Here is a 17280-nt window from a genome sequence, read left to right as displayed (position 1 = left end):
ATCATGATGCTGAATCCTAATAAGACGGATCAGTCTCCCCTCACCACCGCTCCGGGCAGCCACAGTCAAGTAGCTGATGTTGCATGTGAGAGAAATCGACTTACCTTCAGGAGTAAGTGTGGTTCAGCCCCGCATTATACAGGGTAGGAAGCTTAGGCACAGAGTGGTACAGGGACCTACCCAAAGCCACACAGCCAGGCAGTAGCTCAGCTGGGACTAAAGAACAGATCACCTGCCTTGCTTGCCCTTTCAATCCTGCTTTGCCTTGAAGAGCTGAATACCCCAGAGTCGGGCAGAATGAAGGGAACTCACTTGGGATCTGAGCCTAGATTCTGGGGGGCTCTGCTTAGAGCCCCCAAACTCTCTTTGTACCCTGAAGGCTTCTTAGCATGTCAGCATATAAACGTTTATGTGTTGTGGGGAGAGCACTTCTGAAAAACTTACAAAGTTGCACATGCCCATTGCACAAAATTCAAACAACAGAGGAGTATCTAAAATAAAAAACTCTTGTATTGTCTCCCCAGAGGTAATCGCTGTTAACAATTTCAGTCCTTCCAGGACTTCTTCTACTTATTTACAAGCCTGTATGTATCACAAGTGAACGAAAAGATTAGCTGCTCCCCACCCTAACACCCTCCCCCACAATAAATATTTGTCCAGTGGCTCTTGTTTGCTTAAAATGCCTTAGATTCCTTTCCATACGAGTATAGGTGGGTCTGTCTCTGTCCTTCCCCCGCTCCCCCGGCTGCGCCATGCAGCATACGGGAATCTTAGTTCCCCGACCAGGGCTCGAACCCACGTCCCCTGCAGTGGAAGCTCAGAGTCTTAACCACTGGACCACCAGGGAAGTCCCTGTCTTTCTCTCTCTCTCTCTCTCTCTTTTTAAACTTTTTTTTTTTTTTGAGGTATAGTTCTGCCTCTGTCTTTTTAATGGTTTTCGTACTTCCTGGCATGGTCTCATAAATTAATTGAACAGTCCCTTTGGGTGAGCATATAGATGGTATTCCGTTTTTCCTGTAACAATCCCAAGGCCTTGCCCTCTGGCTCGCCTGCGAGGTGGTCCCGAAGTCCCTTCCCGTGGCCCCCAAATGCTACCTCCCATCAAAGCTCCACTGTCTCTGGTTTCCCAGGATCACCAACAGGGGATTAATCAGGTGACACTGACCGGATGCTGACAATCCTGGGGCCTGGGGGAAAGCATCTTTGCCAGGCCCTGGGTCAGCTCAACAACACTGAGGGCCTTGGAAGCCAGAAATAATTGAGTGTGGGGGAGGAAAGAGATCAAGGGGAGACGGCCTGGGCTCAGACCCCCCACTGGTTGCTCAGGGCTCCCTGTCTGTGTGCACGCCCGCCCACAACCCTCACGCCCACGTGCCGTGTTTAATGGGCTTTGCTCAGTCTCAGCACCGAGCTCCTGACCTTCCCTCTTCAAGCCCTCACCCCATCTTAGCTCAGGGCAACGCCATCCTTTGTGGCTCAGGCCAAAGCCTTGGAACCTTCCTTGACTCTTCTTTCTCTCACTCCCCCTATGCAATCTATCAGCCCGATCTTTCAGCTCCGGGTTCAAAATAGACCGAGTTCAACCACTTCTCCCCACCTCTGCTGATCCAGGTTGGAGGTCCAACCATCGCCATGTCTCAGCTGTGTCATTGCAATAGACACGCTAATTGATCTCCCTGCTTCCACCCTTTCTGCACCACATCCTTGCCCCCAAACCGTCTCTGAACACAGTAGCCAAAGGAAGCCCTCTAAACAAAGTCAGAGCATGTCACTTTTATAGCCCGCATTTTTCTCAGGGTAAAAGCCAGATTCTTATAATGGCCTACCAGACCCTGCGTGAACTACCCTGTATCCACACCTTCCCGGCAGGAATATTATAGAGGGGATGTTGTGTCCTTCTCTGTACATCCCAACAAAGGCCCCTATTGTCTGGTTGTCCTGTCATCAATGATGTAAAATTGGATCACTTTGTTAAGATGGTATTCACAAAGGATTCAAATTTAATTAAAAATAAAAGTAAGAAAAACATTGTGCGTGCCACACAGAGCATTTCCTGCAGGTTGCGGCCCACCCTCAGGCCTCAGGGTGTGGCCCCCATTCTACACGGTTCAAACAATGGCCGGCAGCACATGCTTGAACACCTCCAGGCACAAGGTGCTCACTACTCGCCTAAGGGGAGAGGTTTCTGGAGTTCCCACTGCCCCTGGATCACCCTCTCGATTCTGCCAGGCGGGTCCGGGTCAGTCGACTCCCAGTTATGCAGGAGTAAGTAGGGGCCTTGGTCTTGACCAGACCCAAAGCCCACCTACTCTGTTGGCTCTGGCTTGGGAAAGGAAAGGAGAGAACAGGGGTGGCCCTCTGGTCTATGGCAGGAAGCAAGCCTGTCTCCCTCAGCCCACACCCCGCCCTCAACCAGGGCGCTTAGAAAATGAGACTGGACATTCCTCACAAAGGTGCGGCAGCCAGGGCTGGTCCAGGCAACAGCTGCTGGGGACATGAAATTAGCAGGCCCTGGAAGCAAGCCAGCTCGATGAATGCCAAGGGCCTGGCCTTGGACAGGGGTACGTCTGGGGAGATTTGGCCAACTGGACACATGCATCCCAGAAAACAAGGCTGCAGAGAGGAGGACTAGTGACATCCACTTCCCTGTCTTACTGAGGGTCCCATGTGCTCCCCTGGAGTCCCGGATAAATGCCAAGAAGCTGCTGTGACAGCAGCCCAGACGACTATCATGCTGACCCCTGGCTGTGAACTGGGACATGAGATTTTCAAGATGAGGTTAAATTATGCTGATTCTACATTCGAAATGGAATCATGCCTGACTTGGGTTCCATCTACACTGGCAGGACCCAAGGCAGAACTAAGCAAAGTCTTGGCTTATTAAGTGCTCCAAAATCAAAAGCTAGGTTTTGTACTGAAATATTCTTCCCCAAACGGAGGCAACTGTGGTTCAGGCCATCCTGAGTTAGTTCGCCCTTTGGACTGTGAAAGAAACACAGAAAAGAGAATATATGTTTCAGCATTTCCTCTGTGCCAGGCATCCTAAGTCCTTTCTATGTATTATCTCATTTCATTGTTTCAATCACATTTTGAGGGAGATTTTGACATCCCTAATGGAAAAAGGAAATGGAAGGTGAAAGAGCTCACATGATATGCTTATGTGTATAGAATTAAGAAGTGGCCCCACTGGGATTTGGACCCAGATCTGGCTACTCTAAGCCCCAAGTGTTTAAGTAACACAGGCTTCCTTTAGTCCCATCAGATTCTCTTAAGACTTCTACACTTGAGTTTTAATAGCAATCAAGAAATTCTAAATTAAAAGACATTCTTTTTAAATCTGAAAAACAACCCCCCCCCAAAAAAATCCCACCAAAACTAAGAAATTAATTTAGCAAGGTGAAAGGATTGAAAAAGCAGTGAACAATTGGAACAATGAAATTTAAAATGCCATTTATAATATCATATAAAAGTAAAATACTTGTTAATTTTACCAAAAAAAAAAAGTGCAAGACATTGAAAACTCTAAAACTTTGCCGAACAAAATTAAACCTAAATAAATAGGGATATATACCATGTCCATGATTGGAAGGCTCACTGCTGTTCAGATGTCCATTCTCTCCAAATTGATGTGTAGATCAAATTCATTTTTTCTGTAATGATTTTACTCATAATCATACAGTAAATGAATGTAATGAATGCATCAGTATGAACAATGCAGCAAATTGTTAGAAAACTAACTAGGATCCAAGAAAATGGAAAAAGAGAATTTAAAAAGCAACAAGACAGTTACCATAGACCTATATGGATGGGTCTCTAAAATTCTCTAGTGAAGAGATAATACAGTCACTTCTTTACAAATTGCCTTTGGTTCTTATGCTTATCTTAATTGTGAAGTTGTTTTGAATATACTTCAGCATAATCCATCAAATGCATTTTTAATCAAATTTCCATCAGGCTTTTTTAGTAGAAATTGACAACCTGATTTTATCATATATATAGAAATGGAAATGATCTAGAATAATCGAAAGGGTCTTGAACAAGGAGAGCAAAGTTGGAGGATTTACTCTGATTTAAAAACTTGTTTTAAAGCTCCACTAACCAAGGCAGTGTGATATTGGCACAAAGATAGACACATAGATCAATAGAAACGATATTCCTTTGCGGAGCAAATATGTAAAGAAATATGGAGGTTAAGTTGCTTCAAGGAACACATATCACAGGCCCAGATAATGTGACATCAGGTATTACTCAGGTCTCTAGCCTGGCAAATTCATTTAGCTCCCATGTTCAGAGTCAATTGGGCTAAAATGAGCTTAAGTCATCAGCTTTGGGAAGGATAAAGAAATCTGTATCCAGAGCATAGGAGGTTGCGTTTCTGACCCAGGTCTCATACTTAAAAATATCATTTTTTCAGTATGTAATAATAATAATAAGAGCACTAACCACATGCCTAACACTGTTCTAAGTATTTTATATATATCAGTGCATCATTTAATTCTCTCAACAAGAGAGAACAATAATTCTATCAATAATATCTCATAAAAGAGAAAATAGCAAGTACAGCATATAGGAAGAGAAATATTGTTTCATGATGATTTGCTTCAGTTTTATGTTTTTGTGTGTGTGTGCATAGAATTACAATGGGAAATACATATCTTAAGGTGGGTTGTAGTTATAAAAGTTTGAAAGCTGCTAGTGTAGTAGATGAGAGAGTTGTTAAGAAGCCTCAATAATAAATTGGGAGACTGGGATTGACATATACACACTACTATATATAAAATAGATAACTAATAAGAACCTGCTGTAAAGCACAGGGAACTCTACTCAGTACTCTGTATTACAGATTATGTATAGTCTGTAATGGACTATATGGGAAAGGAATCTTTAAAAAAATGTGGATATATGTATATGTGTAACTGATTCACTTTGCTGTACACCTAAAACTAACACAACATTATAAATCAACTATACCCCAATAAATATTTTTTTAAAAGACCCACTACTGGGCATATACCCAGAGAAAACCATAATTCAAAAAGACACATGCACCCCAATGTTCATTGCAGCACTGTTTACAATAACCAGGTCGTGGAAGCAACCTAAATGCCCATCAACAGACGAATGGATAAAGAAGATGTGGTACATATATACAATGGAATATTACTCAGCCATAAAAAGGAATGAAATTAGGTCATTTGTAGAGACGCAGATGGACCTAGAGTCTGTCATACAGAGTGAAGTAAGTCAGAAAGAGAAAACCAAATACCATATATTAATGCATATATGTAGAATCTAGAAAAATGGTACAGATGAACCGGTTTGCAGGGCAGAAATAGAGACACAGATGTAGAGAACAAACACGTGGACACCAAGGGGGGAAAGCGGGGGTGGGAGGGTGGGGTGGTGGTGGGATGAACTGGGAGATTGGGATTGACATGTATACACTAATATGTATAAAATAGATAACTAATAAAATATATATATAAAAAATTATGTTAAGGAAAAATAAAAAATAAACCTCACTAATATAATGAATGTACGATTCTTAGCACAGAGCCTGAGAGATAAAGACTAGTAAAGACTCTGTAAATGGTGGAGACAGTTATTACTATTGTCGCAGAGCCTGATAAAAACTAGTAAACACTCAACAAATGGTCAAGGCCATTGTTACTACTGTCAGGGACAGCTTCACGGGCGTTTAGTCACACAGGACTCTGCTCAGAAGGGTCCTGAACTTGGCTTAATGCTCTCTTGTCACCATCTTGAAATTCTTACTGATTTTGAAGGGGCCCACATTTTCATTTTGCACTGTGTCCCCCGAATTATGTAGCCAGTCCTGATTATTTTGTATAGTTGTCTGTCATTTATTAAAATACTGATTCATAATATGTATAAAATATTTAATTATCACTTACAACGATCAAATTCCATCTCTGCCTCTTCTCAGCTAGAGGACCATGAGAGAATATTTATTATCTGTCTCAGTTTCCTCTTCTATAAAAGAGGGGGAACAATAGTACTTCTCCGTAAGGTTACTGTGAAAGTTTAAATAACACAACACATGCCACGTACCAAGATCAGCACCTGGCACACCATTCCTACTCCAAAAATGTTAACTATTATTATTATTAACTTCATGAAAAAAAGGCAACCTTGGGCTTGGTTTTTCCTACTGCACATTTTGGGGAGGGGCTTATTGCACTAGACCCATGGTTCTGGAATTGATCTGAGCACCAGATTACTTGGAGAATCTGATGGCTCTTTGAGGAAATATCTCCCAGAAAAACACAGATAGTCCACGCACATATGCACACATCTTGCCTGCAGTTTCAGGCCATTTATGGGCCTCTGAGGCCAAGGCTCAGGCCCAGGCCAAGATCCGAGGAAAGCAAAGATCACTAGTGGCCCTTCTAGTCCTGGAGTCTGTGGAAACCGCCAGGCAGCACGTTACTACTTAAGGACCGGGTGTATGCTGGCTTTGGGCTTTTAAGTCAGCAGCTATTTTTAGCTTTGCTATATATGGCCAGGGGAGGAATGTGGGGCTATAGGCGGGGGAGGGGTGCCAGGAGGCTTGGGGCAGAGTTTGGGAGGCTGGAGCTCCTTTGCCTTGACCACCTTACCCTTCCCACCAAAGAATTGGAGCTTAACTTGTAGCCAAAGCAACAAGCATGGGGAAGAGAGAAGGTCTGTGGATTTAGGAGTGGCAGAGGCTTCCATGAAGATGCCAGGTCAAGTCACTTTAGAACAGTGATATTCATACTTTTTTGACCGTGACCTGCAGTAAAAAATATATATGTTTGAATCATGACACACACATAACCACATTTTTTTGCCCATGATGAATAATTTATTAATCTACCATGAAATCAAAAAAATAATAATGTGCAAATTTTCTATATTGTTGAATTTAATTTAAAGGGCTATCTTTTATTCTTGATTAAGTACTTTGTGTGGAGATATTAGTAGACAGTAGTCATCAATGTAGAAACAGATGTTTTAATACACACACAATATATATACATATATCCATATATGTATATATATATACATATATCTCCAACTGAACAAACATTTCAGGAAACAATACTTTATCTCATTCTCTATGAAACACTTTGATATTTTCTATTCTGTTCTGTCCTATTCTATTCTTTCATTTTTTAAAATGCAGGTCATGATCCAATAAATTGATTTTGCTAATAAGTCAACATCTCCAGTTTGGAAATCTACTCTTTCCTTTGGTTTGGAGCAGGCAGACACCTGTAACATTGGACTGCAAGGTAAGGTAGGGAGTGGAGGAAAGGGGACATATTATCGCTTAGCTCAGTACTTCTCAAAACTGGGGATAAGATGAAAGTTTCAGCTTGATATCTGCTGGATGGCAAGCTTTGGACCTCAGAGTCTTTGTACACTGTTCTCTCCACCTGGAGCACGCGTCCTCCACCCTTGTCACCTGGTTCATTCTGGTACTTCAGAGCTCCACTTGCCACTTATTCCAGGAAGCCTCCCTGATTGCCTCAGTCTGGTTAGCTGCCTGCTTCTTGCTCCCTTAGTCCCTGGCACATCCCTGCTTGGCACCCAACACAATTTTTTCTTAGATTCTCTGGAAGGCAGGGACCTTTCCCATCCTGCTCATTTCTACACTCTCCTCACCACCCACCCAGGGTAGTGTAGCACTGGCTTCCTAATAATCACTCAGTAAATATTTATTGAATGAATGGATGATAGTTAATAGTAATAATGGCCACTACACATTTATCGCATGAGAAATCTTAGGAGAGATTAGTATAAATCCATTTTAGGGATGAGGAAACTAAAGCTCCAAGAGATCAAATAATACGATAGGGGGAGGGTAATAATCCAGGGTTGCCTGACTCCCAATGGTACCTAATCACAGGATCTTATTTGTCCACATTCCCCTCAACACTGTCCAGGATGGGGCAAAGGGCAGGTCCTTAACAACCCCTGGGAGAACTGATGACAGGTTGATTAAAGAGATTTTCCGAAGCAGTGGCCACATCTAATTTTGGAGGGTTGCACTCGTGGGAGAGGATCTATGAGGTTTCCAGGCACCCTGGATGTGGGGCTGTCTCATTCGGGAGGAGAGTCTGGGCTTCTGACAAACCGGGGAGGCAGGCCTTCCGATGACGCACGTTTCTAGGCTCCTGGACACACGTAGGCTAAACCCCAAGGCCCTGCAAGTCTATGTGACCTGGCCCATGCCTGCAACTCCAGCGGCAGCCCCATCAGCCTGGCCTGTTCCCCTCATTCACGCGGAGCCCGCCGCTCCAGTGTTCTTGTATCTCCTCACCCGTGCCAAGCCCGGTCCTACCTCAGAGCCTTTGCAGTCGCCATTCCCTCTGCCTGGGGTCTTCCCTCCCTCTCTAGTCCTCTCCACCCTACTTCTCAGGAACCCCCCCATCCAAAAACATCACCCTCTTCCTTCTCTGCTATTTTTTTCATAACACTAGTAACTTCTGGAAATTGCATATATGTTTGTTTTCCAGTTTATTTCTGTCTTCTTCACTAGACAGGGAAGTCCCTGAGGACTTTGCTTGCTCACTGCCCTGGCCCCTAGGACTCGCTGTGGGAGGGTGCCTGACACATAGTTGGTGATCCATGAATGAATGAATGGGTTTCCCCCGTTTTAGACATATTGGGACATCGGCCTCTAGTTTCCCAGAAATGTGTGTCCCTGCGACTCACATCCAGGCCCCCAACACACACAAACCGTGGTTTGGGGAGGGGAAAGAGGAAGGATCTTTCGGCACATGCGTACTTGCACCACTTTGCATGGGTCACTGATGTCCAGCAAGCATGCAAGGATTATCTCCATCTGGTAACTGGAGAATCTGAAGCTTGCTCTCTGCTTGTCCCCAGTGTGTAGTGTAGTGCCCGGCATAAACATCTGGTGAACTTAACTGCACTGAATTGCAGAGGTTCCGCAAACTGCTCAAGGTCACCAAATTAGGAAACGTGGAGCCAGATTTTGTTCAATTCCAGCCAGGGTTGCGTGGCCGCCATAGTGCCATAGAAACTCCAGGGACACAACCTGTTAACATCCAGATGCATTCGAGGGCGGGCCCTCACCAGACATTCACCAGTTGGTAGCCCAGTCAGGAGCCCATCCTGCACCTGAGGCCATTCTCTGTCTGCCTCTCAAACATAATTTTCCCATCAAGGTTCAGCTCAGATGTCACCTCCTCGAAAGCATCCCCTGACCTCCTCAAATCTAACTTCTCTTTTCTGCCACAGCACTCTGTGAATACTTGTGTATAATTGTTTGTCCACAAGCCTATCTTTGAACCCATGGGATGTATCTTGTTCCTCTGTATATCGAACCCTTTTTACAGTGCCTGGTGAATAGGTGGTACTTCAGGAATATGCACTGAATGAAAGGATGCTTGGATGGATGGGTGGATGGATGGATGGATGGATGGACAAATGGGTGGATGGATGAATGACTGGAAGAACAGATAAATGGGTGGATGGATGGATGGATGGATAACTGGGTGGATGGATGGATGGATGGATATGTGGATGGATGAATGGGTGGATGGATAGATAGATGAATGGTTGGAAGAACAGATAAATGGGTGGATGGATGGATGAATGGATGAGTGGGTGGATAGATGGATGAATGGATATGTGGGTGGATGGGTGAGTAGGTGGGGGGATGGATGGATGAATGAATGAATGAATACTTCATGATCTATTGATTGAAAATAATTTTCATGGCAAAGTTGACATTAGACACCAATTCTTCTGGAGCATATTCCACATCTGATGGTACACCTAGCATGCAACAGTAGCAGTAGTGTCTTACTGAATGTGTATTTCTATGGCAGGCCTTGCATTAGAAGCACTTCTGCCAATCCTCTCAATAGCTCCGTTATTGACCCCACTTTACTAACAAGGAAATGGATGCAGACAGAGGCGGAGCCGCTTGCCCGAAGCCACACAGCAGATAACATCCTGGCACCTCTGATTTGGTGCTGTACTGCCCCTGGATCTTCCCACCCTCCACCCGTCTTCCTCACCCTGCCTGGCCCCTCCCCCAGGTCCGCAGGCCCCAGGCCGGGCTCACCTCCATCTGCATAGGTCTCCGTGCCGTAGCCGTCCTGCAGGCCATTGTTCCAAGTGCCCTCATACTTGGCACCGCTGCTGCTGCTCTGCCGGGTTCCGTAGCGTCCCTTGAAGCCATGCGTCCACTCGCCCTTGTACAGCCAACGTCCCTTGGTCTCTATGCCCAGCCCATGCCGCTTGCCCTGGCTCCAGTATCCCTCGAAGGTGTTTCCGCTGGGCCAGGTATACACACCCGCCACTTCAAAGCCAAAGTTCCAGGAGCCCGAGTATTCGCCCTGGCCCTTGGGGCCTGTGCACAGTCCGTGCCCGTGGGCCTTTCCCCCCTCCCAGCCCCCGCAGTACGCCCCGCCATCATCAAAGTCAAAGCGGCCCCCGCTCATCTCATCGTAGCCCCTGACCACCTCACCGTCCTCCAGCTTCGGGGGAGAGGGCAATGGGGGTGGTGGTGCCAGCGACTCTCTCCAAGCAGCTCAGGGCTGCCCCCCCCACCCCCGCCCCGGACTCACTGCGCCCCTGGAGGGGGTAAGCAAGATGCCACCCGAGGCTGAAGGAACCCAGGAGCCAAGTCAGCACTGGGTCGGCTGGTCAGTGCCATGCCTGGGAGGCCCCCACTCACTCAGCCAGAGGAAGGCTGCCAGCTGGGAAGGAAGTGGGAAGGAGAGGTTCAAAGTGTCCACGGAGTGTCCCAAACCTGGCTTCCATGGAGTCAAAGGAAAAACGGTGTGATCCCTTTAAGAAGTGCAGTGAAAGGGGTGGGGTGGAGGGGTCCCCAGTCCGTTTTCAAAGAGGAGAAATTCCCCCTCGGTGACAACCCCCAGCCAGAGGCTGAATTCCTGCAGCCCGCTGGCCCCCTTCTCCTCCACCCCCGGTGGGTGTGCAGGGCTGTGATTCCCCCACCCCTGCCCCGCCCCTCTCCAATCCTGCCCTCCTCCTGGGATGGAAAGGTCAGTGTTGCCCTAACAAGGCCATTGGAGCTCAGAAGCTGCTCCCAAAATAACCCCCTGGCCGGCCCAGCCTCCTTCAAAGTGGGAGGGGTATTTCAAACTGGGCTAGCGCTTCAGACTCAGGGAGTGGTTGGAGGGATGAGGACGGGAAGCTGAGAACTAAGCGTGGGCAGCTGGGGAGATTTGGTGGCTTTTCTTCTCTTGGGTAAGAGCTCCCTTCCACCTTCCTGGTCCCCTGAGTCTGCAGGCAGGGAGAGGAGAGGAAGACCAGCAGGACACCCGGTCCCGGAGCACTTAGAATCCCCCAGAGCATAGACGTTAGCAAATCTCAGCCCCAGCACCACTCACATGCCCCTGCAGGACCTGGGGCTATTATAGCACCACTGCCAACCCCATAAAGGAATCTGGTGACCTAAAGACAAGGGAACGGGGCATGGGTTCACATATGCTTTTGAGAGTGGAGGAGAGAACTCAGGAAGAGAGGTGAGGTTCTGGAGACAAGAGTTGGGAAGGCAAAGCGAATCTGAGTCTAGTACAACCCCAAATTCCCTCCCTTCCCCCCAACCCTGGGAAAACCCTGGAAAGAGCACAGTGCAAGAAGCACGGGTCACGGATCACTCCCTTTCTCTCTTCTGACGGGCAGGGAGACTGCCCTCCTCTCTCTAGTTCTGAGACACAGTGTTGCTGGTTGTATTGGAATGAGGTCGCCTCAGAAATACTCAAGGATCGTGATTTTTTTTTTTTAATTCCCTTTCCAAGCTCTCTTTTGCTGTGTTGTCCTAAGAGCCTGGGAGGCCAGACTTCAGAAAGCTCTTGGGGCAGGGTCAAGAGGAAAGGGACTGACCAGCACTCAGGTTCCCACCAAAATCCAGTGAAAGGGAGAAATAAATCTCCATGACGAGAGGCAGTGGCCAAGGCTAAAGACTGGAAATTCCAACTGAGCCCAGGGTTACCAGGAACATGGAGTAATTCTGGGAAAGGTAGGAGCCACCAAGCACAGGAAGTGTGTGTGTGTGTGTGTGTGTGTGTGTGAGACACGGGGGAGGAGGAGGCTAGAAATCACCAAAAAAGCAAGCACAGAAGTGACTTGAGAACATTCAACTATTATTATCTGACTTCAGACTAATCTGTCCTACTCCAAATCCCATAATGACTTAGGCCACTTAAAGTCGCTGCAGAAGATGTGTTCTTGTCTAAGGAATGGATAGAAAAGCCTCTCTCCCTTCAGCCCAGCTGATCCTGGTTCTTACCACTTGGCTCCTTCCTCGTTCACAACCCTCTGTCTTAAAGAGCCCTTCTCTGCCCACATTTCACCCCCAGGTAGAAACACCCAGCCTCAGAGTTCTCTACTGCTGGTTCTTTGCCAAGCTGACACGCAGCAAAAAGCAGTAGATAAAGACTGTATCATCTGGGTTTTGACTCACTCCCCCCGCGGGTTGACCGACAGCCTGCTTGCACAATTCACAGCTGAGAGCACCTCAGTGCTGCCCCCAGAGAGTTCTGCTGTTGCCACTTCTGATGGGTCTTTGGAAATCACACGTTTCTTTCCAGCTCTGCTCTCCAGGGGAGAGGAAAGAGCATCTCAAACTGGAAGCCAGAGGGAGTTCAATACCCTTTGTAGTTAAATGCCAGCCAAATCACCATAATCCTGTTCTAAGGCTGGTGGCTACTGTGTTCTAGTGAGCTGTTCCGCCTGCATAAGTGTAGCCACTGTTCATCCATACAGCTCCGTACGGTGGTTCCCTACCAAGGGTGGGTACGTGTAAGAATCACCTGTAGAACTTAAAAACATGAACAGATTCCAGAGTCCCACCCCATCTCCAACCTACTGAATTAGATTGTCCTGGGAGAAGGCTTGGGCACTTGCATTCTTTTTAAAAGCTCCCCAGATGAATCTGACTCTCATCCCTGGTTAAGAACCACTGTGGGGGGAGTGGGGGGTGGGGATGAATTGGGAGATTGGGATTGACATATATACACTAATATGTAAAAAATAGATAACTAATAAGAACCTGCTGTATAAAAATAAATAAATAAAATAAAATAAAATAAAAACCCCACACACAAATGGGGAGGGGTTTAAAAGTCATCTTGTCCAATCCCTATCAATATACCCAGGAGATTTTTCACAGAACTAGAGCAAAAAATCCTAAAATTTATGTGGAGCTGCAAAAGAGCCCAAATTGCCAAAGCAATCCTGAGGAAAAAGAACAAAGCTGGAGGTATAACCCTCCCAGACTTCAGACTATACTACAAAGCTACAGTGAGCAAAACAGTGTGGTACTGGCACAAAAACAGGCACATAGATCAATGCAACAGAATAGAGAGCCCAGAAATAAACCTACATACCTATGATCGATTAATCTATGACAAAAGAGGCAAGAATACACAATGGAGAAAAGACAGTCTCTTCAACAAGTAGTGCTGGGAAAATTGGACAGACACATTAAAAAAAAAAAAGAACCACTGCATGTTTTCAAATTAAGAAACAGTTTCTTAATGATGTACAAACTCATGCATCCACTTACTTACCATTGGCTGTGTCAGGTAGATAGTCGTGGAGTTAGATTTGTGTTCAGATCCCAGTTCTGCCCCTCACAAGCTGTGTGACCTTGGACAAATTGTTAATTTCTTTAAGCCACAAATTCTTCATCTGTAAAAGTACCTATCTCAAAGGATTCTTAGTATTAAGGATAATAGTATCTACCTTATATGGCTGGGTGAGTATTATGTGAGTTAATGCTGTAAAAAGGCTTAGAACAGACTAAACACCTAATAAATGTTAGCTAATATCAATATTATTGTCACATGACAAGTTGCTTTTCAAACTATCATGATTAATAAAATAGTCACCAAAGAGGGAAGAATCACCCCCTAAATATTAAGTGCATTGACACTGAAGCACTCCCTACTCTTCCCAGTACATGTTTACTCAACTCTACCCTGTGGTTTCTCCTTTTTTAAACTGATAAACTGTGTTATTGGTAAAGGGACACTTTGATTTCTTTAAAGTTTAAGAAAGTTCTTTGCCAAATTTTGTACTGGCCTTATGTGACCAGCCATCCCTTTTTGCATCTCCCTTTAAACCAGTGAGTTTCAAGGAAAGGGAGACCCCTTGTGGCCACATGTGCATTACAACAGATTTTTCTTAGGAAAACCAAGTTCTTCAAACCAAAGAGAATGGTCTGGGGACGAATTTTAAACTGTTTTTAATAGGTAGCTATCCCATTCTCTCTTTTTCACAGGGTTTTTCTCACTCCGTAGTTCTGTTCTTTGGTCGGAGGGGGCAGTCACTTGCTTCCTCTATTTCTTTCTCAACTTCTCAAGCACGGCTGCTTCCTAGGGAAGGTGGAAGAAATGCACACAGATATCCACTTGAGTTTCTTCTCAGCCATCAAAGACTCAGCTGAAGAAGCCTCACCTCCCAAACAAGTTACCTGGCTGGGTTATGTGCCTTCCCACATACTGGCTCCTCCCCCCAACCTATGAGCTGTTTGAAGCAAAGATTACCTTGATTCCAAAAACAAACAAAAATAGTGCATGAACACCTCCTAAGTACCTGCCTGGCACTCTGGCTTCTCTTTGCGTGCCTGGCACCTGCACATACTGGGTGTCCTCATCGTCCCTTCTGCGCATTATTTGGCAACTGACCACTCTCGTCTCGAGACGCTTTTTCATCCGACTTCTAGGGCTCGTCTCTTGGTTCTCCTCCTGCCTCACTGGCTGCTCCCACTCAAGTTTTCTGCTGCTTCCTCCTCACTCCCCTGATCTCTATACCTTGGAAATGGCCCAGAGTTTGGTCCTCTGACTGATTATCTACATTTACTTCCTAGGTGATCTCCTTCAGTTGCAGAGCTTTCATTAACACCCACATCCTGAGGGCTCCTAACTTTGTATCTCCACCCTGTACCTCTCTCGATTTTCAGTCACATAACCAACCTCCAACTCAGCATCTCTACATGGTATCTCAAGAGCATCTCAGACTTGCGAAGATCAAAACCAAACTCCCAAGGTCTCCTCCCAGATCTGCCCCTCCAGCCAACTCCCAGTGTATTAAAACCTTTGGAGTCGTCCTTAATACCAACCCTTCCCTCACACCCTATATCCATCAGCCGTACCTTCAAAATAATCCTGGGATACGTCTTCTCTCCCGCACGGCCAAGTGTCCGAACCACTAGAAACCACCGCCTACTGCAGGAGCCTCCTGATAGCCTCCTTCCCGTCCTTCTCCTGGTTCCCCTCGTCGTCTACAGAGCAGCCAGTGCTCTTTCTGAAAGACAAGTCTGATATGTCTCTCCTCTCCTCCAAACCCCCTCAAAAGATCCCTATCTCTTCAGGAGTCAAAGCCTTTAAAATGGCCTCTGAGGGCCACCACATCTGCCCCTAACTCACACTTCTGGACCTCGCCTGCTTCAAGCCACAGATATCCTTGCTGTCCTCTGCCAGGAATGCTCTTCCCCCAAACATCCACATGGCTCACTCCCTCACTTTCTTCAGGTCTCTGCTCAAATGTCACCTCCTCACAGAAGCTTCTCTGATCACCCCAATTAAAATGGCAACACCCCCTCCCCTCGCCCCAGCCCTTACTATCTCCTAATCCTTCTCTCTCTGTAACATTTTCTGCACTGAGGACATGATGTTGTTCTAGTCCCAGCACCTATAGTATAGTGTGCCTGGTGTGTTGTCAGCACTTGATAAATATTTGTTGAATGAATGTTCAATGAAGTTATTAAGTAAAGGGACATGTCAGGATGCCACCTTCCAAAACATCAGGGTAAAAATTCCTCAAGCCACAATCTGAATCCATTTTCCAGGATGCATTTGACAAAAACACTGGTCCCATAAGTTGCACTCACAAAAGGTCAAATGTTCTAATCAGGGACACACTAAAGCTGGCCCATCTGGGTGTGAGCAGAGTAACTGAGGGCTTCAAGATTCATGTTTTGAGGAAGATTTTGACTGAGATGTAAACGCTTATAACTCCTTCCTGCAAGTCTGGAATGCCTAAGCTTTCATCCAAGTTTGGATTTCTTCAACAGGTTACTCGGCCATTGGAACTTGGTCCTTTTCAATCCTGACACCCCTCCTAACAACCTTGTGTAAAAGGAATGTGCATGATTCATCATTCTCTGGTGACTGTTCTGTTAATATACAGAATTAAGTAAATAACCAGATCACTGGTTTGATAAGTAAACTAAAAGGGACTTAAGAGACTTAGGAATAATTTTCATTCAAGTAACATGTTCAGCCCAATTTACTCCACTTCTCTCTAGTAAAAAAGGTGAAGCAAAACACTAGTTGTGGAGGTCAGGGATGGGGAGGTAGGTCGTTTTACAACCAGAAGCTCTAATAGCCTAGGATTAGTGATTCTCAAAGTGTGGTCCGGGAATCCACTCCATCAGGGTTATCTGTGCAGTCAAAACTATTTTCATAATATTAACACAGCATTTGTCTTTTTCAAGCTCATTCGCTCACAAGTGTAGAGTTTTCCAGAGGTCATACGACATGGGATATCACAAGAGATTGCAGAAGCAAATATGAGAATATAGCTGTTTTCCATTAAGTCCAACATTAAAGAGATTTGCAAAAATGTAAAACACTGCCACTCTTCTTACTAAATATTTGTTTTGGGAAAGTTGTTTTCCAATTAAAAATATTATTTATATTAACTTAAATGGACTTGTGGATTCTTCAATATTTTTAAATAAAGTAATAGTCTTAAAAGTTCTTAGTTTTAATTTCTAATATGGTAAACACAGGTAAATATAACCCACATAAACAAGAGCTCTTTGCGATCATCAAATTTGTAAAACAGTCCTGAGACCAAACAGTTTCAGAACTTCTGCCTCAGTTATTTGAAATAGTGCACCTTCTGTTAGCATTAAGAAAACTGTTAAGTTTCTAGCACTGTGATGACAAGGCTCTCTTGCTCCAACCAGAGCCTTCAGATATTACTAAATTCATACTAAACTAGTAACTAGCTGGGGTCTCTCACTACTTAAGTTCAGGGCTTTTCCAGTAAATACCCTTCCCACCTCTCCCAAGTACAAATCACCTATTTATGAAGCCCAAACCCCACTGTCATGAATCAACTCCACAGTTAGTGGGATGTTTTAGTGAAGAGTAAAACCTATTTTGTAATCGAAATAAAAGTGAAACAAACTTTCTGTTAACACGTTAAAATGGCTGGACAAATTTTCACTAAATTTGATAAGTATGCTTAGGATGGTCTGAATTAAGTTATATGGCATAC

General features: G+C 45.2%; 1 protein-coding gene across 1 annotated transcript in view; it reads right to left on the bottom strand.

The window, feature by feature from the left end:
- The window catches only part of JPH2 (junctophilin 2), a 63273-nt gene extending 52810 nt beyond the window's left edge, over nt 1-10463 (bottom strand). Inside the window, exon 1 of the mRNA XM_060078004.1 lies at nt 10085-10463. Within this exon, the coding sequence (XP_059933987.1) occupies nt 10085-10463 (379 nt within the window). The remainder of the gene's footprint in view (nt 1-10084) is intronic.
- Between the last annotated feature and the right edge of the window lie 6817 nt (nt 10464-17280).

The sequence above is a fragment of the Mesoplodon densirostris genome, chromosome 16, assembly GCF_025265405.1.
Source record: "Mesoplodon densirostris isolate mMesDen1 chromosome 16, mMesDen1 primary haplotype, whole genome shotgun sequence".
NCBI classification, from domain to species: Eukaryota; Metazoa; Chordata; class Mammalia; order Artiodactyla; family Ziphiidae; genus Mesoplodon; species Mesoplodon densirostris.
The sequence above is the reverse complement of the archived record's forward strand: the minus strand, read 5'-3'. Positions and strand labels throughout refer to the sequence as shown.